At 43.5% G+C, this 21,503-nt stretch overlaps 1 protein-coding gene across 4 annotated transcripts in view; it reads left to right on the forward strand.

The window, feature by feature from the left end:
• The first annotated feature begins 3,560 nt into the window (after positions 1-3,560).
• runx1t1 (RUNX1 partner transcriptional co-repressor 1) overlaps positions 3,561-21,503 on the forward strand; it is a 53,443-nt gene continuing 35,500 nt past the window's right edge. For all 4 annotated transcript variants that reach the window (XM_026155663.2, XM_026155666.2, XM_026155665.2 and 1 more), the window contains exon 1: positions 3,561-4,112. In XM_026155663.2, the coding sequence (XP_026011448.1) occupies positions 4,085-4,112 (28 nt within the window). In that variant the 5' untranslated portion in view covers positions 3,561-4,084. The remainder of the gene's footprint in view (positions 4,113-21,503) is intronic.

Below are 21,503 nucleotides of genomic sequence, written 5' to 3' on the forward strand. Positions count from 1 at the left end.
GATATTCTTCAGAGAAAGCTCATTCCCCATGTGTCCATCTAGTACAGGTGCTACACCAATCCATTTGTCATTCTACTGCGCTGTAGTTCTCCCTCCATCAAGAAATAGCCCCAAAATACTTGAACTCCCTCAGTTGGAGCAGCAACTCATTCTCAACCTGCAGCGGGCACAACACCCTTTCCCAATTGAATGTGGCATGTTGTATAGAGCACTTTGAGTACTCCGGGAGAGTAGAGCACGCTACATAAGAATCTGTCCATTTGCCGTTCACCCCACCTGTCAGACTGAGTTCGTCCTGTTATTTAAATGGAAAATGAAGCTGAAAGATAACTGTTTCTGACTCAGTAGAGAATTGTGCAGGGTGCATCATAGAGGCAAAACATGACGCAACAGAATCAAATAAAACAGAGAATGCTGTGGAATAGCAGCTCCACTGGAAACTACCCAGACGTGCATGTGAAGATGCCCTTGATGGGGAGATTGTTGAATTTTAAAGGGCCCCTTTACCAGAGCCTTTGCTTACCTGGACCTGAGTGGATGTTTTGTGTTTTGTGCGTATTATTGATATTTACATATATGTGTGTGTGTGTGTGTGGGGGGGGGGGGGGGGGGGGGTTGCTTGCGATTTGTGTGTTTATTAAGCAAAGCCATGTTCTCAGGAGAATTCTTGCTTTTCACATAATTTAAGCACATCCTTAACAAGCAATCCCATTATATAACCTTATGGTATAAAAGGCCCTCACCCTGTTTATCTTAATGATCCAAATAAGTCTAAATAAGTCAGCTACTTTCTTTTAATTTGTTGTCTTCCTTTTATCCTCTTGCCTTTGTCAGCAGCTATGTTAATGATGTTGACGGTGGCCTGCTTGGCTTCAGGCGTTGTTGATCAAATGCCAGTTAATAAATGGGATTTGAATAGCACTTGTTTACTGTCAACTCTCAGCTTATATCTGCTTCATTCTGTCTTTGTCCCCACCTATATGTGTGTGAGTGTGTTTGTTTGTAAGAGTTTGTGGGTGTGTGTGTGACTGTGTTACAGGTGGCCGCCCAGTAGGTGGGAAAATGCAGGAAGTCTGCTTGTCTGTGTCCACATGTATCAGACGCAGCATGTTTTTCCCTTTCAAAGGCGAGGTATCCTGTGTGTGTATGTGTGTGCGTGCATGTGTGTTTATGTATGTCGCCGATCACGTTGGGCGGCTGACTTCCAGGAACCCCTGCAGCAAAAACAGGCACTGTGTGTTTCCTGCTCTCGCACACCATTATCACAGGACACACACACACACGCATACACGGATCATTGCCCTATTCTCTTTTCCCTTGCAGGTTTCCTCAACGCCTATCCTTGTGCCTCCGGCTGTCAAGATGTTTCACTGTGATTGTCATGAGAGAACTTGCTCTCTGGGAGCAAACTAGAGAACACAAATAGGCGAGGAGTGACAGCATCCTCACAGCTCTGCCACTTTTTCTGACCACATTAGGTTGCTCACCTCGAGTGGGCACCTTTCTTCTGCACCTATTCTGACCTTTGGTGTATCTTATTCAGCTATGCGCTCACAACAGAACCTCCTTCCGTCATCGTGACTTACGTCTCATTTTCTTTTCCTGTCTCATTATCATTCAATATCACTTCCTTACCTTTCCATTCCTCACCTTCAGCATATCTATTCGCACATCCTATCACTCGTCTTGGCCCATTGCCTTTGTCAGAAGCTTGCAAAAGGACCTAGATGCAAAAATGTAAGTACAGCACGAGTGCTAGTGACACTATCTGTCGATATTGCCTTTGAGAACACAACCCACTCCTGAGACGGTGCAGATGAGAAGTAAGAGATGAGAGTAAGAAGAGAGAAAAAAGTGAGAAAGAGAAAAACTCAAAGAAAAACTATTGCAAACGATTGCCGTTAATGGCATCATTTTTACCACACAGTGATTGCATTGAGGAATTCACAAGCTTCACATTAACAATTCGCTAAATGCTTTACATTCAGCACACAACTGACAAATGTAGTAAGTTATGATGATGCTCCAAAATCCAGATGATCCAAAATGGCCAATGATTTCAACCTAAATCAGAATGTGACACAACACAACATTACACTGTCACGTCATAGCACACTGTCCTCCAATTAAGTGATGCATAGAAGAGGACTACAAGTGTACAAAAATTGCAGAATAAAATAAAACACAATGGAAATGATTACAACAGAATGCTTTATGAGATGTTGTGAACAGGCAATGGTGCATGACTTGTTCAACCGTGCAGTTCAAGTCGCCCGGTTGTTATCACCGAGTTGTAAACGTAGCTTCTGCTCTGTACTTTCGCTGGCTCTGCGGGTGAGATGATTTCCAGATGGTCCCGGGAAAGTGTTTGCCTTAGGTTACTGCAGGCCAGCCAGCTTGTGCCTTTTTCAGCTGAGAGAAAGATGGAGGTGCAGTGTGTGTGTGTGTGTGTGTGAAAGAGAGACAGAGAGAACGAGAGAGAGAGAGTGTACATAAAGTGGAGACATGGCTCACACAGCTCTACTTTTTTTTTTTTTTTTTTGGCTTCAGACATCCACACAATAGTAAACCAGGTCCTCGAGCACCCAGCTGGCTGGATTCGGTCCATGACACTCAACTGTGTGTGTAAGTGGTTCAGTGGTCAAAGGGCTCCCCAGACTAAAAAATAAAAAACTAGATCATTTATTTAGAAGATAAGAAGAATGAATGCATGTTTCTATCCCCTACTGTTAATTGCATTTTGATACCTCGCTGTGTGCCCTTTCAGCAGAAGAGGGCTCAGTGATGACTCAGTTAAAGGAGCACCTGCCAAACCTCCAACAAGCAAAAACAATGCAGAAAAATATGGTATTTACTTTGTGCATAAATTCATGAGAGCTCTCCTCATTGGTCGAAACATAGCTAGAGTTTTAATGTGGAAGTTTCTGTCACTGTTTAAGTAAAAAATCCTTTTCCCTGTCAGACCTGTGGAACTATATTTAGTAGCATTAGAGAACATTTTCCACGTCAATATAACAAGATTTTTGTTTTTTTTGAGATTCTGACATTTTCACTTGGGTTACATTTTACATGCAAATTGAAAATACAAATTCAAAGTATTTTCAGCATGGTATCCTAACAAAAACTCGGAATTTTAAGCACTTGGATGACGCCTCAGGGATATATTTTTAAAAGAGTAGCCTACACTGGACCGACTTACCCTTTAACTGAACTATGAAAGCTAATCGTGACTGCAATGGCTAATGATGCTGTTGAATATACATGTACTGGCATGTAAATTACGGCAGACTTGGAAAATCACCTACCTATCCAGTAATGACTAAAGGACTTTAGAAAGGAGTTTTAGGGGCTACCTCGCTTCAAGTGAAAATCCTTTAATGCCACAGACACTAAAGAAAACACTTCTGACCGGAAACTGCGTTTTCCAACCTGTTTAGGGCACACAGATGCTGGCTGCTGCCCAGTCGCCCCCACCTCCTCCTCCTCCTGCTCCCCTCCTCAGCAGCGCTTCAGTCCCGCCCATCGCCACCTGGCTCTGCTGCGCACCGCCGACTGGAGGCAGAGTGTCGCTACTCCTCTTCCCCACGCCAACGGAGAAGCAGAACACAAGGAGCCCGAGTCCGAGGGTGTGTGGATGATTTTTTTCTCACATATAAAAACTGATTTTTTTCCGGAATCGAAACTGACGCTTAAGGGATTTCGGAGGAAAGTAAGAAGACGGGTTTAAAAAAAGAAGAAGAAGAAGAACTCAGACAGGGTGCCCCTGCGCAGTACAGCATCCTCCCTCTGCATCTGTTTCTCATCTCTCCTCCTTTACCTCTGCGCTTTTTACAAGATTCCCGATTCTCCCACACTGCATATCCCCAGTGACTGATCACTTATTGCAAGCCGAGAGGTGCCCTTTTTCTTTCTTTTGTCGGAGTTTGAACCACATTTCTGAGCTGCTGGGAGTATACCACCAGAGCCCCTGAAAGCTGGCTGGACTGTAGTTTTCGTCTTCCCGATACAGGCGGATCATCGAGGGGACCTTGCGCGGAGTCAAAAGGACTGGAAATTATTTAGCCCTCTCACATCGACGTGCCGCATGGTGGGAATTTCTGCCTCTTTTCAGTGTAAGTGTTCTCTCTATTAATAATAATGTTAATATTTCCCAATTCACGCCTTATTGGAGTGTTTTGTGACTTCGTATGCACACGTGTGCGCCCGAATTACGAAATATATCACAAAATACTCAACACACCTAACTGAGATTTTGTTTTATTTCTACTTTGATATATATTTATATATTAATGTAAATTAAGCAGACTGCGCTGCAGTCCAAACCCCCCTAAAAATTATAATACAATAAATACATAATCGCCAGGGAGTGCATTTCTTTTTTGTTAGAGAAATGTTTTTATTGCCCGAGATTATGTGCAGATCTGTTTCACATAGAAACGGTGCGTTTGTTTTGTGCATAATCGTGTTTCATTCTAATGGGAGAAAAAGACCGAGCAATCAGCGCTGATGTGTCTCACATTACATTTATCGCTCAAAAAATTAGAGAAAGTGAAAATACTCCGGCTATTGCCTGCTAATTATCTAGAAATGTAATTAATGAAGACAGTTGGCTTTCTAGTTTGTTTAACCAGCATGCTGCTGTCTTAATAAAAAAAAAAAACAGCTCCCAGTTCAAGAGCTTGTGCCCAAGATGCGCAGCTGTTCTGGGGCAACAGGCAACTTAAGTTTACGGACCAAGTCTCGTCATCACCTTCGTTTCAGGTGGAGCAATCTTCACATTAAGTGTTGATCTTCGAAAGACATTACACAACGTCTTGGGAGTTTAAAAAATAAAAAGTCACAATTTTTATTATTCTCACTGCAGAAACGGAGACAAATATTACAAATATTTCCTGCAAGTAGTCAACAATAATCCTACTACTGACTACTTTATGTTTTTTTGGGGGGAGGGGGGGGTGTTTGTTTTACTTTTGCGTGAGGATTTTGAACTCAGCCTGAGCCTCTCAGTTCTGTTCAGTGTAGAGCTGCTTCTTCTAATCTTTGCCTGGGAGTCCTAGAAAGCATTTCTAGAGACTTTGCATTTCAGACTTTGAATTTGAAGTACAAAAAAAAAGAAAAAAGAAAAAAAAAGGAAACATCATCCGGAGCGCTGACACAACTCTCAAACGCATCTTCTCAAACCCATGTGAAGTTTCCTTCTCCACCCGCTGCGACTTTGTCATCATCACATAACCGAAAATCTCCAAAAACGGAAAACGGATTCCTCCCCCCCCCCTTTTTTTTTTTTTTTTTTTAATGGAGTGGCATAGGGTTGAAATTAAAGGCTTTGGGCTATATTTACTCCAGTGGGAATCTTTTCCCCCGACTGGGAAAAGAACAGACATGCGGGTTAGGGAGGGAGGCTGCTATGGCACAACATGCTGTCGATGCCCGACTGTTCTCACGGCTCAGATTAGAGAGAGAGGAAAATATCTTCTGGAAAACCATAGGGCTTTGGACATTTTTTAGGCATACCAAATGCTCCCCACACAGCATCGTACACATTTGTAGACGTCCAAGAGAGCGCTTGTTAAGTCCTGTCAAAGGCATGAAACAGAGCAGAGGTGGCTTTAGATGAGCTAAATAAGGGCGACCGGGTACAGAATGAGCAAGAGACACTGATATATACTGATCAACAAGAAAACAAAGTATGGCAGCAGTTTAAAAATGCTCCTCTCAAAGAGATATTTTATTGGGATATCATGATGCAGGTGTATCCTGTGTCTGTGAGTCTTTTAAGTCATTGAAATGAAGATTCAGGATTATTTTTAATTCTGTCTTTCTTTCTTTTAAATCCCTGTTTAGTCTAATAATTTACTGCAGTGGCGATGCCAGGTGATGTGGTTGTTCTGGCTGTCATTTATTATGCCATCAGTTGTTTGTTTCCCATCCTTTTAACACTGGGACTTCCATTAAAGTAGTGACTTGACTGAAAAGACCATTACCTGGAGTGTGTGTGTTTACAGAGATAAAGAGGGGGGGAGGGGGGGGGGGTAAATGAAAGGTAAACAAAGCTGCTGATGAGGGGAGAGTAAATGATAAGTGCTGTTTGCAGGTTATCTCTGCATTTGTGTGTGCGCGCACGTGATTGGACATGTGTGAGTGCGTGCTGCATGTGTGTGCACTGTATAAACAGGCTTGTATTAACGATAGCTGCTAAGTCTCTGCGGTCCATGCTCCCCAGCATTGCACTTCCAGGGGCCATCTGCCCAGCCACCAGCCTGCCTCACACCTGTTCTCCCTCCTCCTCCTTCCTTCCTTCCTCCTCCTCCTTCTCCTCCTCCCAGCTCTTGGGCTATAGGGTCAAATGCATCAGACCGCTGCTCACACACATGGACGGCCTTGCAAAAAATGATGGCAGCCATTTTATTCTCGCCTTCACACACAGCCAGAGAATCACACGTAGACGTACCTCTGGTTGGCAGATTGAACAAGTGATGCTGAGAAAGGCTGTGTGTGTCACATGCACACTTTCACAATGTGGCATAGATATCGTACACACACACACACATATGCACACACACTCTTTGGTTTCACTGTTTCCCCTGTTTTTTCATGTTAAGCGCTGGTAATAGCTTCCTAGCAATTTATACTACATATTTAAATCACAGCAACAAACAATGAAGTACTGCTTTTAGAAAGAGAGAGAGAGAGATTTTTTTCATGTCTCGCACAGAGTTACACTGAGACTCCAGTGCTGCGATGTAGTTACAAAGCACTTCTTTTAAGTGTGTCACACAGACGTTTGGATGCAGTCCAGGTTTGCTATACGGTGAATAAGTGATGATGACTCAACACAGTTCATATGCTGACTGTCTCAGGTTTAATACAATCCACTTCAAAAGCAGCGCAACCCGGATCACCTGTAATTTTTTCGGCATTCTCAATTGGCTCTATCAGAGCCAGATTCTAGTATACAGAACTTAACACAAGCTCCCTCGTTTGTATACAGCCTACAGTATATGCTCTAAATTATGTATGCTCTCAAAGATTTTTGGTTGTTTGTTTATTGTATAATTCAGTGCTTAGAATAAGTGGGCTTTCCTGGCGCTACTACTACTTGGGATTTTCACATAACTGCTGTGTCAATCTAGAAGGTCTGTTCTTATCTAACTCCACGAACAACATAAAAACTTTACAGTATTCGTCATTCTTTTCACTGGGTTTTGGTGCACATTTACCACAGCTGCTGTTACTGCAGAAATGTGTATAAAGATCGAGATGGTGGAGCCTTGGACACAGATTGGAACTGAAGCAATGCAGTCAGGGGGCAACTATCAGCTGCCGAACCAGATACTAAAATCAGTGTTGCATGCACTCCTTTAAGATGTATAGATCTCTTCTGATTATTCAGAGCTGTCTGTTATCAAGTCCCAGAGTGAATTATAGTGTGCGTGCACGTGCATGGGCATGCACATACGCATGAATGCTTTTGGAGATCGATAACCCCATTGATGGTTATCAGTGAGAGGGCAGTTCTCCTCACTGCTTATTGAATTTCATCGCCCATGAAAGAGCAGCGGTGGTATAAAAAGGACTTGCAGGTAGGTGTGTTTGTGTGTGTGTGCGTGTGTGTCCGTTTGCATTGTATACGCAGCGCTTGTGTGTCCACACTCTCTTGTGCTTACAGAAGCAAGAGGTCTTTGTTTTATTGTAGCTGTGAGATGGCCTTTACAGGGTCTGATTTAATGTCAAAGTGAACGGTGAGCGCCACAAACTGATTTTATTGGCCTTGTTCGTGTTTTTACTCTGGATAACATAAGACTTATAGGTCAAGTGAAGAAGAGGCCGACAGGGAAGGGCCTCACAGTTCATAATTTTTCATGGAGGATTTTTACCTTTCTAGCATTTTTTTAAATTATTATTTTAACTTACTTTTTCACTTAGCCAGAACTGATAATAGATTGGTTCCAGAGCAAATCTAAAAGCAGCCGTGTCATGGGAGATGTAGTTTTTTCATATGTTTAGGGTAAATGGTTAGCTGTATCTATTGCACTCAGGTTTCTGGGGCTTAAAGTACACACTCAAAATAGACACATCCAGGACAATATAAACCCACACACTGTCACACATGCAGAGCGCTTCCTCAGTCCTCTGTATACAGATGCGGATTGAGTTGCTAATTAACTCTACTTTCTCTAACTGTATCGCTCACAGACAGACCTCCACACAAACAAATGCACACATATAGAACCTCTCTCTTAGGCTTCTTGTCATGATGTCTGTCCCCTTGCTCTCGCTCCCTCTCCCTTGCTCTCTCTCTCTCTTTCTCTTCCACTGTTTATTTTCCTGCCTCCATCTGGAGTCGGCTGATATTGTAATCGCCCTAATGCACATTGCCTTCCCTTCTCTCTCTCGCTCTCTCTCTCTCAGTCACACACACACACACACACACACACACACACACACACACACACACACACACACACACACACACACACACACACACTTACTCAACACACATACATACAATGTGCCATCCTGACAAGCCCCTTTTCTTATTTCAAAAGATAAGCAACTGGATGTGATTGTGTGTGTGCGTGTGAGTGTGTGTGTGCAGGTGTCTATACAGTATGTCCAATGAATACAAAAGGACATACCCACGACTGTGTTTCCCCCTACACTCTGCCAAAGGTAATGATATTGAATAGGCGCTTCTTAGTGATGTGGAGCAGCGATAAAGTGACCAAGTGAAGATGTTACCCTTTATCTCTCACCTTCTCAATATTCACCTGTCGCCCAATTTACATTTAAAGATTAAACAGAGGACCTGGTGGGCTGGGGGTGGTTTATGTCTTCTGTAAAGATTCATCTGAAAAGGAACAGAGTGTACTGTATGTAAGAGAGTCTGAACTGCCATCTCTAAGCTTTTCTTCATGATTCAGCAGAGGTTTGAGATGCTATTCGGTGGGAATGTCTACAAGCACAAACAGACACACACACACACAAACGCTCGCACAAATCCCGAGGACACACAGAGAGGTTTGATTGATGGGAAGTATGAGCTGTGAAGCTGTGCGATTAGGAGCCTTTTTTCTCCCCAGTTCACGAGAGGACAATTGCTGAAGAATGGACCAGTTTGCTTTGCTACCAGTCCATAAAACCTGACCATAAAAGTCGTTTTTTTGTGTATGTGTGCGTGTGTGTGTGTGTGTGTGTGTATTAGAGAAAAGAGAGAGAGAGGCGGTGGAGTGGGCCCAGACAGACAGCGCTTAAAACAAACAAACAGGCAGGCAGAAAATCAGACAAATTGACAAAGAGAGACACAAAGAAAGAGGAAGTAGATAACAAAGAGAGTGAGAAACATCATCTCACCCCTGTCACGCTTTAGCGGTTTTTATCACCTAAACTGAGGTTGCTTCCTCTGTAAAAACTTCACATTGTTAACGCTGACCTAAATGAACCCGTGAGAATAATTCTCTCTTTTTTCCTTTTCTTTTTTTGTTTTACGAAAAGGGACTTATGTAATTTACGATCACCACCTCGGCTTATCAGCTTGGATATTTGATTTACAGCTCGGTTCACTCTCATTAATTTTGATGTATGGATTTGGACAGTACATTTTATGAAAAGGGCAGCCGCTAGATTGGAGCCCTGGCTTGGTAAAAAGGAGTGTAATTAAGATCAGCAGACAGGGAGAGAGAGAGAAAGAGAGAAGTGTAGATCAATAGATGCAGACAGTGGACCCTCTGTTTTTTTCCCTCCGAGTATTGACGTGCTCAGTCAATTACATCTAGAGAGTAGAAGAGAGAAGAAGAGATGGGGATGTGGGAGGCTGTGTGTTCAAAAATGCATGTTAGCAGACAGGAGCGTGCGCGTTGTATATTGCGGTGGTCTACTCTGATATTTGTATACAAGCGGAGGTTCAAACAGCTAGCACCAATCTACACTGTGTTTCTTTAATATTCATAATGAAATAGAATCGGCACCGGCAGAGCAATCACGTGCACGGCTGTTTTTTTGGACGTCCAGTCGCTGCCAGCCTTTTATGTCCCATGGGCAGACACAACTAAATCATTGTTTCCTCCCCTTGCTGGTTAAAATCACACCACTACAGCCAAATAATGAGGCCCTTTTCTTTTGTGCTTGAATTTGACTTGCATGATGGGTATTGTAGGAAGAGAGGGCTTCCAGCTGTTGTCAGTTAGTGTCACAGACAAACAGGGAGATGGGACAATGGGACGACGGCCGGTCGCTCCATCTGATTGTCTTGTTGTCAAACCAACAGCAGGTGCCTCAAATGATAAACGCAGAGTGTCAATTATTTCAAGGGAGGGCCATTTTAGAAATTGGTTCAAAGAGAAAGAGGGAGAGTGGCAGAAGGGACAGTGGGGGTAACATAAAAAAATGGAAGGAGCTGGTCCATTTTCTCCAAATGGGGCCAAGTAAAAAGCCCCATTTTGTTTAACTTCTAGTGCGTCCCGTCCATCCTGTCCATAAAATTTCAGTCCCTATACATGACCGCTCACTGCAGTCTAACCTTAAATGGCCCGAATCATTGCTTCATTGCTAGCTGTCGTGCTTGTTTGAACAGAAACAGAACAAAACCACAGTCGGTTTTATCTTTAAAAAAAGAAAAGTATATTTAATGGCAGTTGTGTCCACCCAAAAATTGAGAATTACACTTACAGGCTTCAACCTCACTGCTGTTTCTCTCAAAAGGGATAAAAAGTCTCTGAAAATGGAGAAAGCTCTCGCAGTTCAGTCAGACTGGGAGATTAGTTGTGAGGCTGTAGCTGTGTATCGATGAACAGATAGAGATCTGTAGAGCTCCCTCTCCTCACAAGTGTCCATGTGAATGTGTGTGTGTTTTTATATCTGCCTACAGTATAAAAACATATATCTTTTTGTCTGGCTTGCTCGCTGTCTGTAGTGTCATCTGATATACATCCATGACCCCAGCTGCTCTTATGGATTTGCGATTGACAGCCCTTTAATCAAGGCATCTGTTCCTCCCCTCTGTCGTACTCTAACCATATGGACGTGCCATCCTCAGCTGCGCATTTCATACTAGCAATAGACGATGGGTCTCCATGGTAACCGAACTCCGCTTTTAGAAATGGGATATGAATGATATGTTTTTGGGCCTCACATGTGCAGGGATGTACACACATGCGTCTATATTGCAATGTACCTTGACATTTATAGTGTTTCATATCGAGTTAGTCTGCATGATTGTGGACCCCATCCCGCGGCACTCTCTGAAGTTTTATGACTCCAACAGTGTGCAGACGTGTTTGCCTTCTCTACATGATAGAGCCATTTGTGGAAGAATCCAAGCTTCTTTTTTTTTTTCCAAGACTTAAACAGCTCCAGATTGCGGCAAAACTTTTTAGTCCTGGTAACACTGAGAGCAGCACAGCACAGGAGGGAGAAAGGCTCTCACGGAGCAATGAAAATCCAAGATAGAGAGAGAGCATAAATCCATCTCCTTTTGTAAGGTACCTTTTTTTTTTTTTTTTTTTTTTGCAGATGTTTCAAGATGTTTGGCTCAAGTGTTGGTAATTTTTTGCCCATCTGTCTTCTCTCCTCCCCCTATGTCTCTTTATCAACATCTGGTTTTCGGTGAGGCAGGGAAACAAGTATCCTTTATAAGCCAAGGGTTCCCAGTTCCCCCTCTGCTTGTGCTATTAACTTAACCTCAACTACTGCTCTCTCTCTCTGTGCACACATATTCACATATGCTAACCATTAGAAAGTCATACCATTCAGAAAATGTAATAACTTTCAGTTAGAGGCGGAGATAAAGTATTTTAGCTTTTTTTTTTTTTTTGTTCGCTCTTCACTTTTTCCATAGCTGCAAAGAATTCGAGGCTCTGGGTTTTTTTATGCCTCCCCTGAGGGAGGACAAATTACTGCCTAGATGTTAGTTTGAGGATGCTTTAGTGAGTGGAAAGCCCCTTCCCCTTAAGCATTTGGGTTGCACCCCTGGGTCTCCATCTGCACCTCTTCTACGCATTTATGAGTGACGAGCATAAAGCTGCTACTCAGGGTGATAGCATCAGAGATGCACTGCATCGTTTCACTTTGTAGGAATTTTATTTGAGCATGGATGCACACAAACATTTTGCCAGACACTTTAGCAGTGCAACAAAAGTACGATCTTAATTTCCTGTTTCCTCTTTGGCAGCATTAAATTGTCCACATAATAATTCACAGCTGTGCAGGGATCATGTACTGGAGTGCAGCTGCAACTTTATATTTGCTAATGTAGCTATCTCACACATAGGACTGAACTACACATATGTAAAAAAAAAATTAAAAATACACAGGTGTGCGCTTGCTAAATTGGTCTCTCATAAACTCAGACAGTGAGTGGCTGAATATGCAAACAAAGACAAAGCTCAGCACCATATGGCAGGGTTGTCAATCTAAAGTGAAGGCATGCAGAGCTCTCTTTGTGTTTGTTAGGTGGTCTACAAGTTTCTTGGTGTGCGTTTGATGTGATGAGTGATATTTTTAGCGTTATGTGGCATGCCATATTAACAGGCAGCCAGACACGCACACACACACAAACACATTCGTTCGCTGCCATTCCTCGTCAGAATGAACACAACATACACGCACCATCCTTTCCCACCACATACCCTTGTCCTATTTCTCGTCATTTAGTCACTTAACAAAAGCATGCTGAGCTCATTGTTACTGGCAATTATGTTCTATTAAATCAGTGTTGTTCTTGTAACACAACACCGTCTCATAAAATTTCATGAAGTGAACATTTATACTAAAATACGGCATCAAATGCATTTTAAGACCACAGCATGCAACATTTTTACCACTTCGTCAAAATGAAAGGCGTCTCAAACTGTTAAGAAAGTAGAGCTTTGGTTATTGCCAGCCATATGTAACAAAAGAGTGTAGACAATGAAGACAAGCAACCAAGTAGGGGAGTTAAAAACTACGCGCAGCAGAACCGGAGACAATCTGCATCTGTTTCTATATTTAGATAAAACACGACTCTTTGTATTTGCCACTTTGCCCCAGGCTACATGATGCAGCGACACAAAAGCATGTACACACACATGACAGATGCCCCGAACTGCTAAAGACGCTAATGCATTAGTCGTGCACCGCCCCGGGCTTTTGCCTGGCAGGGCAATGACAAGCCCAAGTCACCAGCTGATCAAGGGTAAGGGACACACGCAGCACACATGTACGTTCATCCTGATCCCATCATAAAAAAAGGATTACATTTCTACCTAAATGTAGCCAACATGTTTTAATAATTCAGTGCAACTCCTTAACACTTATTTCGTTGCTTTCTGTCTTTGACGATCTGTTCTGTATTTGATACTTGATATGGTGTTAATTTAAGTGGTTTTGATTCGAATGAACGAAGATGTTCACAGTCTGTCTGATCCAACCAACGTGTAACAAAACATAATAATAGTGTGTTGAAATGATTTTTGATCCTGGTTTTGGTTGCTTTTTATGTCTTGCAGACATCTGTTTGCTTGGCGCACTGAGTGTGTGTGTTTGTGTGTGTGTGTTTGCCTGTTTGTGTGTGTTATTTGGGTCGGGTAGTATCTTCATGGGGAATTGATTGCAAAGGATTAGAGTGTGATTACAAAAAGGGTGGGGAGCAGAGGCAGATACTGGGGTGCGAGAAAGGTGAACGGTGACAAGTGCAGCAAGGTGAAATGGGGAGAGGCAGTAGGGGAAAAATTAGATATCCATCATTTGAGGATGTAAGGTGCAGACAGTGGAAGTGTCTTTTCTAGAATAAAAATATCTACTATTTTGCTCTCTTTTGTCTAACATAGAGACAGATATATTCAAGAAATAATTATTTGAGATGAAATATTCAAAACACAGGGGCTTGGCTAATTATTGTAGACTAAATGCATTTGTTTAGGGCACGTTTCATCGGATTTGAGGCATCAGGGATAGAATAGCTGTGTTTTAGATTTTTAAAGAACACATTATTAGATGGTGAGAGTGAAGTTTTTGTGTTTGCAGATCTGATGTCACCTTGTTTGCCTGTGCCAGCTCGAGAACAAGAGTCTGAAAACAGAAAGTGGGAAACAGAGATGAGCTAGTAGGACATAGCCGTGAGTTACTTTAAACTGCTAAAGGGCCAAAGCCAGAAGCCACAGAGTCAAGCAACCGTGAGAGACGGAGGCAGTGACAGACAAAGGACAGAGAGAAATGACTCATATACAATGTTGAATAACATTTATGAGTTTCAAATTGCTTAGCTCGGATACAAGCTTCTGCTTTTAGACCTTGAGCTGCTGTCTCGTTTTTTTCTTCTTCCTCTTTTAGACAGCCAGTAATGCTAAACTGCATTTGGGGAAAAATAACACATGAAATCATTCAAGCTATATTTAACCAGCCCCTGTCAAGGAGTTCACACAGCAAGCGTTTACCACAACTGCATGTGAGCACCAGTATATACTACACACATATATATATCTGCCCTACTGTAATTGAGAATTATAGTACAAGGGGGGATTGTGAGGTTAGGCGAAAATACTGCATGGTATGTGGATGTGGATGGAAGCTTGTAAAATGTGACATTCCCTGCAGCTAAGAGTACTTAGCTGAGACTGCTTTATTTCACGATAAAGAATAGTTGGTTGTGTGTGCGTGTTTTTTTGTATATAACAAGAACAAAGACAAAACTGCTCTTGTGTATGTGTGCGTGTATGCTTCGTGAGGAAAGCAATTTTGAATTTATTGCTTCGTCTCATTTGAAATGTGTGCTTTCATTCCCGCGCGGCAAATTAAATCAGAATCTGGAATATGAATATGACAGTGTAAGAAAATTCATGAATCCACCAATACCATAAAATAGCCCCTGTACTAAAGGAAAATTGATATGGTATTAATTTCCCCATGAAAGGATACACTGGTGTATACGTGACACACAGACCTGAAACAGAAGCGATCTATTTCCTTTCACCACATATCACACGGGTAATGCATGCGCGGCACAGACGGATTTAGAAGCAGAAATACGTGTAGGTTATACATTCGTGTAACGGCGTGTGGCGTCGACATCCCTCTACCCCCTAAAAACCATCAATTCAGATGACGCTGAGAGGTTTAGATTTAGGACAGTCTGTCTTTGTCTCTATCTCTCTCTAGTGTCTGAGAACAGAAGTTATGGCACACTTGTGCAAGAGGAAGCAGCAAGGACACCGTGTTTTATTTTGCCAGCCAAGCCCAGTGACTCTAGTTCACAAGTTGCAAAGGAAAAAAAAAAAAAAAGATTTCATACTTATTTTAAAAAAAAAATTTCAATTCAGCTTTAGCAAAATTGCTTTTGGTGTCTGTAATCATCATTGGCAATAAAGCAGCCCCTCCTAAGCACGACTTCCAAAGCCAAAGTCGGCTTTCTGTGCAAAAATATATTCAGCATATTTTTTTTAAGTTCAGCAGCAGCTGTATCTATCCTGCATTCCTGGCCTGTTTCTTTTTTCTCTGTTTCCTTTTTGGTTCCTGCCATTGTCTCTTTATTCTTCAGTCTTCTTTCTTCTGTCACTCCGGTGATGACAGCCACCTATGAAATGCTAAAAAAACACTTTAGTACAATCTTTCTTTTTCTTTTCACTGCACGTGTATATATGTGTGTGCGCGTGTCCTTTGACAGTTGAGAGAGCATATCTGCTCCACTTGTTGTCATGGAAACAGTGGGCGCCATGTGCATGTGTCTGTGTTTTATTGAAGAGCACCCCCACCACCTCTAGCCCCCCTCCCAAAACAGAACTGGGAGCAGGTACACATCACGACCTGCTTCTCACTCTTATGTAATTTACTTCTTCCAGTTTGTCCCCGGGGTTAATTCCCATCATTAGGTTCAGAGACCAATGCTCCTCTGGACTGACTCACTGTTTGGGGCTCCAGGCAGTTTAAGAAAGCCAGATAGGACACGTCACTTGCCAGGGTGGGTGCCAGGTCCAAAAGCCACTGATCCCATCGCCATTCTCCAATCCTGCTTCCCTCTTATATCAACCACTCCCCCATGCACCTTGCATCCCACTGTTGCTGTCCCAGCATTAATTACCTGTAAACAAGCTTTAACTTCCTTAGAGAGAAGAGTAGCAGTATGTGTGTGTGTGTGTGTGTGTGCGCGTTTGTGTTATTTTTGTATGGGAGCAAGGCATTTATCTGAACAGCTCTACTTTCTTTCACACAGACACAAACATTGTCCCCTTTACACACATCCTGACCCCAACCAACCATCCCCACCCTTTCCCTTGCTGCTTGGGTTTGCATCCTTAAGGCTTACACACACACACACACACACACACACACACACACACACACACACACACACACACACACACACACACACACACACACACAACCACCTCCTCTTCTCCCTCCCAGGTTTCTTCTGGTTCCTGACCAGCAGGGCTATCTCTGGATGGCCGGAGGTTCCTCTCATTCTGCTGGCCCATTGTGTGGCGAGCTGGGCTGGGCTCTGGGCCCCAGAGGCCGGGAGGGGAGCCAGGAATGGCCTGGTTCCTGTTTCTGTACTAGTTAAAGGAACTGTGGCACCATTTCCATTAGTCCCACATAACGGCTATGAAGCTGATTTTAGGGCTATTTTTGTAGAAACAGTCACATCCATGCAAGTTGTTTTCCTCGTTTTGGGGGAACTGTGGCTTTGATAAGGGGAATTGGGTAGCTTAATTGGATGCCTTGGGTGTTAAAATGACTTAATAACACAATTTGTTCCACAGCTGTTGCAGGACAAATCTGTGTTTTACATGTGCAAAATGCAGCCCTCAAAATGGATGGTTTTCCTCTTGAGCAGGATTTAGTGGGAGAGACACAAATAGGCAGCGATGATATATAAATCTTGCGCTGGCAGATATTTTTTTTGTTTTTAAAAAGACACCACATTTGAAATATTTCTTTATGATTTATTTTGTTTGTTTTGCATAATTAAATCAGCAAACCTCTAAACCGATGCCTTAAAAATTTGAATTCCTTGCAACAATAACAGACACAGAGAGTTGTATTTTAAAGGATAATTTGTTACCTTTGGCCCGACGCTGATTTAATCAGCAATGTCTGACCAGAGGCAGTGATCCTCGAAGAAGCCTCAAAAAGTCCTTCTCCTTTCCCCACCTGTGTATGTGGCTTAGTTGACTGCACACTGTCACTACACACACTATTAATCACACACACACACAGAGGCGTGCACACACAAACATGACCATCATGCCTAGTGGCAGCTCTCACTATGAGCAGTCCTCTCTGTGCTTGGCTCACTGTGGTGTGTTGCATGGAGTGCTACACTAGCTAGTGCACTCGGTTAATTATGACTGCCAAGCCGGGCTGTCACAATGATTCACTATGGAAAGACGTAAAGGGGGAGGAAGAGGGGGAGGAGAGGGTTGGCAGGTGTACAGATGTATCGTTAGCGCCACCTAGTGATACAGGGCGAATGAAAAGCAGCTCTTGCTGAAGAAAGACTCGAAGGAGGCTCGGTTTTGACAAACTGTTTGTCATTCTGTCTGTATTGCTATGCATTTTTCTTTCCCCTTGTTTTCTCGCTATCATCTATTCTTTTCAAGCGTCCCCTTTTTCACTTTGCTCTCCTCTTCTCTTCCCTTCCCGTCTTCTGTATTGCTCCTCAATCTTTCAGCACCCTGGCACTCCCTTTTCTTGCCTGCTTGTTTCTTATTTTTTCTCCCTGTCACCACTCCTCTTGCCGATGTCAGTTGTGGTGTCTTGTGTTCTGTTGCGACAAATCAAGTGCTCCATTCATCTCCTGTCATCCGTGCTACAGAGAACTGTAAATGTGCACTCTCTCCCCTCCTCTGTCTCCTCTCCACTTTATCATCGCCGAGCAGATCAGATTGGAACTGGGCCAAGTCACTCAGTGGAGGATAAATAGAAGGTGGCTGGGTGTGAGGATATATAGGACTGGTGGAGGTTACCCTAGCTGGAATTAAATGCCATTGTGTTTATATGGTTTGTTTGCTATAGGTCCTTGAGACACAGTGGTAAATGCATTAAGACTGCGGATTCCTGAGCCTATGTTTGCGGTGCTCTAGAAATCAAGCATCGGTGCAAAGCAACATCAGATCAGGTGTCAGTAATCTGGAGCTATTTTGTGCCTTCAGGTGAGAAAACAAAATTGGTTTGTGCACAACCATTAACAACTCTTTCGACAGTTAAGCAAGTGGTTTGGAAACGAGCAGTCGAGATTGGAAGAATTCAGCAACCCATCCACCCACCCACCCACCCACACACACACACACACAGGGCCGCACACATGCATGCACCCACTGAAAAAAAGTCATTTGTTCTACCTCATTAGCATGTATTGTGGTGAGCGGGCGTAACACACTGAAAGGTGAAATGGGTCCGCCATGAATAGCACACCAGTCGGCAGAGGAGAGGGGAGGAAAAGGAGGGTGGAGGAGAATGGTGGGTGTGGAGGGCGGGGTGGGTTGAGGAGGGGGGGGGGGGGGGGGGGGGAGTGTCCAGATGGCTGGGGACCTGCCGCACACACAGGGAGCCTCTTGCTCGCTTTTTTTTTTCCGCCCCTCTGCTGATTGCACCTTTTCGACTACACTCACTTTCACTCGCTCTCTTTTTGCAGTTCGCTTGCCTTTTTCTCACTTCCATCAACACACAGGCACACAAAGGCCAAGCCCATATGTAACCTCCCTTCCTCCAGAGTTGCTGCTCAGATGCAGCCGTCGTGCTCGCGCGTGCACGCGGACGCACACATCAAATATTCTCAGAGGTAATGTGTGTCCAGGAGGCAGAGAGCAGTTGAGTGCAGCCCAGTGGAGCGCCTGTTGTGGCCAACTGCACCTCTATACAAGCTGGTCGCCTTCTTTCCTTTTCTCCGCCTTCTTGTCTCTTTTAACCACCTCCTCCTGCATCCTCTACATCAATTTTTCTGGCTTCCACCTTGTCATTCGACCTTTGTTTTTCTTCAGGCGTCTCTTTATTCCTGCTTTTCTCTTCTCCTCTCAAATGGGGTGACGCGTGTATGCCGATATACGCTTAATTAAAGATATACACTCGAGTTTGTTAGATAACACTAAGTGTTCACCTTAAAGTGTGACACATTTTGGAGAGATTTCACATATCCTCTCTCTTCAGTCTGATGACTGTGGTATGACTATGTTTGATGTGCAGCATTGAAACTGTTTCTGGCGAGTTACATCAGATTGCACTAAAGCTGAGGCCATCTTTGGTCGGTTTGCGAGAGGAAGAGAACTGACGTTTGCCCTGATGTTCCCTTTCCCTTTCTTTCTGTATTATGTAGCACTGCCAGAATATCTGTTCATTTATCTTCCCATCTGTGTGTGTCTGCGTATCAGTGTGCCAGTCTGTCACTGTCTCTTTCTCTCATCCTTCTCCTCTTGATTCTCCCCCCGCAGCCACCCCACCCTCTCTCTCCCCTTCTCTCCTCTACACTTTTGACTCTTTGCCTGTGTCTCTCTCAGACTATGTGTTCCCTCTGTGTCTGGTAGAGGATCACTAATAGTCTCCACTGGGGTGTAAACTGTGTGAGGTTCTGTGTATTCTGTAGCCTGTGCAGACACACACACACACAGGCACTCCTCACATGGAGACAGCACACAAGCAGGGGTTAGTGTGCAGGGAAGACAGAAAAGGGTGTAGCAGAATGGAGGCAGAACTGTCTAGCTTATTGGTGATGGTGTACAAACATAACCATGCATTGCTCTCTGCGACTAGCTAACTCTGTTCTCTCACGCACATATCACCCTGTGCCATTAAACATGCTGACGCTGAGTGGCCAGAAGCTGTCCCGTGGGACTTTGCTTTGTATGTGTCTGTGAGAGAAAGAGATTATTTTCTGTGTGTCTCACTCCATCAACTCCGCCATTCAAGTGCACCTCATTGACTTATCATTGAGTTGGCCCTCCAAAGCCCCATTGAGTTTACCAAGTCTTCCACAAAAAAAGTCACTTCAGTTCCTTCCAATAGAACCCCTCATCACACACACATACACACACCCTTCACCCACAAAATGATATACACAGGATGGCTCCACCCCACACAAAACAGCTTTGACGCTCCATTGAAATCTCCTTAGCAAAACGGTTTCTCCTCATCAGTATTGTGTGACTATTCAGTGCGTTAATGCGCCCGTATTAAGAAAGCCTTTTATTTGCCTGTTTTGAATTTAAGCACATATATTAACCCATATATAGAGAATGAGTCCTTATTAGCCTGCGTGGGGGAGGTGTCAGGAGGTTGCAGGAGGACACAGAAAGAAGGCTATACAGTACAGTATATGCAAGCTTACTTAAAGCCACAGTATTGACTTGTTTAATTCTTGAATGAAATAAGCCCCTGATGCTCATTCACAGACACACTCACACGCAGAGGGAGTAATTTAACTCAGCACGGTTTGTATCCCAGTTTGCGGTGCTGGTGCCACTGATGTATGTGTGTCTTTATTTTATTTGTATTTTTTTTTTTTTACAAAAGTGTTCAAATGGCAGGGGATGCCATTATAACAAACTGGTCAGATTATGGGTATTACAAACATAGACCAATGCAAACAACCATCAGTGTCTGTCTGCAGGGTTTTGCAAAGCTTTTGTTGCAGTCAGCTGGATTATGCGTTTTGGCAAGCCTCTCGACAAAGTAGTTGTTTGGTTGCCTACGTCGGCTGCTGTTGTTACCTGCTTTTGTTGCAGATGAGGCCGTGAAAGTGGGCCTGATTCCAGGCAGTTTTGGGCAGAGGAGAACAGATGATTTGAAAAGAGGCTTTAGCATCCTGCAACACATATGAGATGATTTCATTGATGCTTTAAGCCGGTAAAATCTCATCAGGTAAAAAATCTGATCATGTAGCCTGACTGTTATGGGCTGGTGATAGTTAGGATGAGATGTCTTCCTGTTACTACTGCCGAAGCTAATCAGTACGAGTTCTCTGGTTGCAGTAACTGGAAGTGGGATATGAAGTTAAGCTCCCAACAGTGTATTGAATAAACTCAAATGCATTCTATCAATTCCTGTCTCTGAAATGAAACTTGAGCTTAGAGAGAGAGACTGGGTTTGCTAGTGCTTTTAGGGGCCACGTGTCTCCGGAGAGCTGGAGCAGCTATTGCTTTTGTTTATACGCTCCCATACTCACATCTTCTCTCTTTCATCTCGTCTTTGTCTCTGTCCTAATATAATTCTTTTTCTCTCCTCCCTTACTGGCATTTTTAGCAGCTCACTGAGGGAACATTAGTGCTTGTTGTCTTGCACTAACATTAAGGCGCTTTGTCTCTGATCCTCCCTGTTGTGGGCACGCACACGTTCACGCTCAGGCGGCGTGGGACATAAATGTAGCTAAAAGGAGGATCGTGAAAATCTGCTGCCATTTTTGTCCTTTACACTCTTGAACCTGAGACACGGTTTACGAGGCTGCGTGAATGCGAGCGCCTCTGTTAGTTCGCATGTGTGCAGATGCCTGCAAGCTGACAGGGAGTGAAAGCCCAGACATATGTTAATCAGATGTTGCG

This window comes from Astatotilapia calliptera, chromosome 22 (assembly GCF_964374335.1).
Source record: "Astatotilapia calliptera chromosome 22, fAstCal68.1, whole genome shotgun sequence".
NCBI classification, from domain to species: Eukaryota; Metazoa; Chordata; class Actinopteri; order Cichliformes; family Cichlidae; genus Astatotilapia; species Astatotilapia calliptera.